Consider the following 4,779-nt stretch of genomic DNA (forward strand, 5'->3'; position numbering starts at 1 on the left):
AAAAAAAAAAAGAGGGAGGAAGGAAAGGTAAGTAAGGATAAACAAGTGAGAACAGAGAGAAGCTACATAAAGAGGTAAGGAAAGGGACGCACACGGAATAGAATAGGGTAAAAAGGAGAAGATAGGGTCCCCCCCCCCACACACACACATTGCACTTTTACTGCCGTGGGGCTCCTGTGTTCATGGCGTGGAGTCGCGAGGGACTAGCCTCGCCCTCGCCCCACCACCTTGTGTGTGCGTGCAGAGGTTTAGTGCAGAGGTTTACTTACGTGAGACCTTACCTCAGGACGGCAACTTGCTCAACTGGGCGCTGGCGCACGACATGGAGTACTACATGCGACGCCTCGCCGAGCTCGGCGGGCCGACGGCCTCGCTGGAGGAGGGCGTCACCTTCTCGGCGTGACGCGTGAGGCCTGCCTCGTCTTGTTTTGGGGAGGGGAGGGGGGGGGGGGGGGGTTGTTGAGTCCCTCGTGTCCATGCTGTGTGAGCATACCATGAGATGTCAGATGAGGCGGGGTGGGACCCGTCGAGTGTGATATGTCATATGTGTCAGGCCGCCCTGGCTTGTCGCTCGGAGGCTCTCAGGCTGAGGTGTCGCGTTGTCCCCGCGCGCGCGTCTTTTTCATGCACATGCTGTCTAGATACAAAATAGCACAGCTCAGTCACCAGAGGTCCCACTAGCAGCTTTCGACGGAACACCGACGGACGCACCGTGCGGGCCGCGGGCGGCGCGGGAGCCAGGCCTAGGGCAGCCAGAACCGGCCGTTGTTCTGTGTTGCTGTCGGCCACGGCGGGTGTACACAGCATCACAAACGCCGACTCGCTGAGGAAGTGTAAACTCCCTCGCAAGCCGTACGCCAGGTCAAGGCCGTTCGCTGTCGTTTGCTGCAGCGTGCAGGCAGCACGTCACTGGCTGTAGCCGCTATTAGCACCGAGTAGGATGTTGCCCGCAAACAGGATCCAGGCGGCCGCGCCGGCCACTACCGTCGGGCTGATGCCGAAATCGTTGATCGTCTGGCCACCAGTCGTGATGAAGCGGACAAACCCACCGAAACCGCCCTCCGGCTGCTCCTCCTTCTTCGCCTTCTTGACGGGGTTTTTCGATGACTGGCCCTGCGCGCCGAACAGCATCGCTGTGGCCGGCGCTCGCGACACGGCGACGGCAGGCGTGGTACCGACAGGCAAGCGGAGCGCCGAAGAGCCAGCGAGCATGAGCAACAGCAACGACGAGGTCGCCATCGTTGCGTTGTTTCGGAAACGGAGCGGCAAATTCGCGGACGGAAAATTCCGGAAATAAAAAGGTCGGGCGTATCTCGGGCGCACCTAGTGGCCGAAGAGATTAAAATCCCTGTGTGGTGGCGGCGTGCCGTTCTCCCATCCCTCCCTTGCGTTGTCTGTTTTCTTTCTTTCTTTTTCTGGCCGAAGAGAGAGTGGACCTGAGCAACGATATGACTTGGCGGCAAATGATCGGAGTGGGCGTCAGGAGAGTCGTCCTTGCGCGAGGAGAGCTCGATGAACTCGAGGGACCAAAATATGCCGCGAGGAGGGCAGAGCTGCGACGAAAGGCGAGAGACGCAGCGAGAACAAGGGAGCGGGAGGCGGCGGCGTCGTCGCAGAACGAGGCAGAGGAGAGCGAAGCGACAGAGGAAGAATTTTACAACAAAACTCCTTGCGCCTGCGGGCGGACCCTCACAGATCACAGATCACAGATCACAAAACTCCCTCGAGGAAGAATCGACAAGAGAGAGAACGACGAGAGTGGGACGCCAACAACCCAACCCAACCCAAAAAGCACGATTCTCAAGTTGGGCCCTCGGGCTACTAGCCCCTCGGAGGGTATTGAAATGTAGTCAAATGCAGCCCAGCCGCCGCCTCGACGCCGCCGCCCGCGCGCCCGTGCACGCTTTTCTCTACAACTGCTCAACTGGCCATCCGAATTGCGTGATCCGTGAAATACTCGTAGGGAGAATGCGTGGGAATCAGGGAGAATGCGGGATAATGAATCAATCATCGTAAACTCGTACGTACGTCCTCCCCGTCTTTCCGGCGTCGCAAGCCATGGCCTCCGCGCCCACGCCATGCGGCCAAAACCGCACCTCCCTGCACATGCGCATACGCCACCCTACGCCCACTGCCCCAACTCTACCCCCACTTGGTGTGGATCGTGCGCGCGCCCTGCGGGGGGCGCCTTGTGTCCGGCCCGTTCTGCGCGCCCTGCTCTCAGATGTCTGCGCGCCCCGCAGGCACCCATGATTGAGACGAAGACAGTTCTCGTCGTCACCGCCGCGTTTGGTGCGCACAACCGGACCGCGCCATCCATTCGGCCCTGTTCCCACCGCATGCCCCTTACACAGTTAGAATGCCGTTGCAGGCGGGGCGTTCTTCGGCACCCTGGCCACGCATGCGCTGGCCCCGGCGCCAGCGCTCAAGGCGTCGTTCGTCGCGGCTGAAAAGTCGGAGGCGCTTTTCAACGCAATGACCGCAGCAATTAAGGCGGACGGCGCTAAAATGGTAGAGTTGGGCGGTGGTGTCTTTCAGTTCGTCGTCTCCGACGGCGGTCCAAATGGCAAATTTATCCTCGACCTCAAGAACGGCAACGGAGCAGCAACGTACGGAGAAGACCCGCACGCAGATTGCACGCTGACGATGGCAGCTGCCGACTGGGTGGCCCTGGCAGATGGCAGACTTAAATTGATGTCCGCCTTGATGCACGGCAAGCTGAAGATCAAGGGGAACCAGATGTTGGCGCTTAAACTGGACGGACCGATCCTGCAAGCGATCCGACAGCAAAAATGAAGGTTCTTACGCTCGGTCACAGAGGGGGGTGCCCGTGCCGCCTAGTTCCGCCCGCGGACGGGCCCCTTCCACCCTTCATTCTCTTTTGTGCTCTGCTGTGCTCTGCTCTGCTTTGCTGTGTTGCGCTGTGCTCCACAGACGCTGTCGTGGGATCGCTTGTCATGACACATTCTAACGTCGAGTTCTTGTTTGGAGCTCTTGGAGTTTGTATCCACTTCTCGCGGCGTCGCCGCCCACGCGGCGCCGTCCACGCGAGGAGAGCATCGTGGGCCGCGCATCGTGAGCCGCGGCCGGCCACCATGCTTGCGATTCTCGCCCTCGCGGGCGTCGCAGTGCCAGGCCCGCGCACGGCACACCTCGGTGTCGGGCTGCGGCAAGAGAGCCCTGACGCTTGGGGATTCGCGACCCCCCGCGAATTCTTTTTCTTGAAAAACCGCCGCGCCGCCCGCACGCGCCCGCATCCGCCACAACCGATCCCTCGCCAGACACGCCGCCGCCCGCCCGCCTCCTCGACCTCCCCACGGACCTCCTCGTGCGCGTCGTCTCTCGCTGCGACCCCGTCGACATCGCTCTCGTCGCGGCCGTCTCGCTGCTCTTTCACTCATCGCTCGCGGAGCAGGGCATCCGCTTGCGGGCGCGAGATCGCGGCTTCGAGCTGCCGGCGCAGCCAGAGGGCGAGGGCTGCGCCGTGCGGTGGCTGTGCTATTCGGCGTTGCTGCGCGAGTCCAACCCGCCGGTGAGGGTGGCGGGAGGCAAACGGCACAGCCTCTTCATCGACATTGAAAAATCGGGGACCGTCCGTTCATAACGAGGTCCGACCTGCTTTGCTCGACTCTCTTTGGTGCGTCGATCGACGAAGGCGGTTTTTGACGCGCTCGATGTCAGTGACATCGAAATGTGCAAAAGCTATCATCGAATGTACACGAACGGCTTTATGACCTGGAGGATTGCTCAGACCAGTGCTACAAGGTTTCCGAAGACCACAGAGATGCATGTCACCATATCTCTGACGATTCATTTTGCAGCGGATGGATACATGGACACCCACGAGACGGGCCAAATGAGTCATGATAGATGCGAATATCAGTGCGGATTGGCTGGCAGACCTGGAGATTGTTGCGTCAGTGTCGAAGGCGAGGCCGAAGTCGAATGCGCTGTCGCTTCGATGGGTTTAGCACAGCATTTTGCACAAAACGCTGCAGCACAGGGCGCTCAAGACTTCGGAAAGTTCAATGAATGCATGTACCTTAAAAAGGCCGACCATTGCACTGGGCCTGAGGGAAAAGAACATGGGTGCACATGGACAACTGTCGACAATATGCCAAATGATTCGCAAACCGCCCTCTTGGGCGCAGTTCGTGGATATTTCGGCGCTGATGCAATTCCTATCCCCGCATATGCCGGCAGGGTGCTGGAATCCGAGCCCACCACCGCTACCGCGGTTTAGGTTTAAGGGAATCCCGAATGTCTGCCCCGAATCTGTCAGCCGGTTTTTGCACCAGCGTCCAGTTTCAGTTCGATTGGGTGATCCATGTGCCCGTACCTTGTTTTATTTGATAATATGATACCGTATCCGACAGAGGCCCCGAAAAGTGTTGGGGGGGGGGGGGGGGCAGATTGTTGAGGAAATTACGTAAAATGTGCTATAATCAAATTATGATCATGAATGGGAGAGTCGGGATCAATGTTGCACCGTTTTTGACGAGCTTGAGATCAATTTGTTTTGCGACCGCTCCCGACCCCTATCACAGCTCAGAGCTCACGAGCTCAGCTCTGCCTCTGGGGAGGTGCTGCAACTTGGAACACAGCGCGGGGGTATCCAGATGATTGTTGATTGCTAGAGGTAAGGTAAGGTAAGGTAAACTTCTTGCAGTCACACACGAGGTGGTGGGGCAAGGGGGGGCAACCCAACCCTCGCGTCTCCACGTCTAACGACAGGAGCCCCACGGCATTCAAAGCGTGCAAGGCCCGGTGCGCGTGGGT

The 4,779-nt window shown here is 59.2% G+C and overlaps 3 protein-coding genes across 3 annotated transcripts in view; 2 read left to right on the forward strand and 1 right to left on the reverse strand.

Annotated features, from left to right (window-relative positions):
* The window catches only part of EMIHUDRAFT_314986 (hypothetical protein), a gene marked incomplete at both ends in the record, with an annotated part of 3,950 nt that extends 3,540 nt beyond the window's left edge, over positions 1-410 (forward strand). The window contains 2 exons of the mRNA XM_005779904.1: positions 245-246; positions 287-410. Of these exons, the coding sequence (XP_005779961.1) occupies positions 245-246; positions 287-410 (126 nt within the window). The remainder of the gene's footprint in view (positions 1-244; positions 247-286) is intronic.
* A 496-nt stretch (positions 411-906) lies between these two features.
* Positions 907-1,239, reverse strand: EMIHUDRAFT_235616 (hypothetical protein; the record flags this gene model as incomplete). Its single annotated transcript, XM_005779905.1, has 1 exon — positions 907-1,239. One exon carries the CDS (start codon positions 1,237-1,239, stop codon positions 907-909), a length of 333 nt encoding a protein of 110 aa, XP_005779962.1.
* A 1,010-nt stretch (positions 1,240-2,249) lies between these two features.
* Positions 2,250-2,796, forward strand: EMIHUDRAFT_235617 (non-specific lipid transfer protein; the record flags this gene model as incomplete). Its single annotated transcript, XM_005779906.1, has 2 exons — positions 2,250-2,292; positions 2,372-2,796. 2 exons carry the CDS (start codon positions 2,250-2,252, stop codon positions 2,794-2,796), a joined length of 468 nt encoding a protein of 155 aa, XP_005779963.1.
* Positions 2,797-4,779: the final 1,983 nt, after the last annotated feature.

The sequence above is a fragment of the Emiliania huxleyi genome, assembly GCF_000372725.1.
Source record: "Emiliania huxleyi CCMP1516 unplaced genomic scaffold EMIHUscaffold_223, whole genome shotgun sequence".
NCBI classification, from domain to species: Eukaryota; Haptophyta; order Isochrysidales; family Noelaerhabdaceae; genus Emiliania; species Emiliania huxleyi.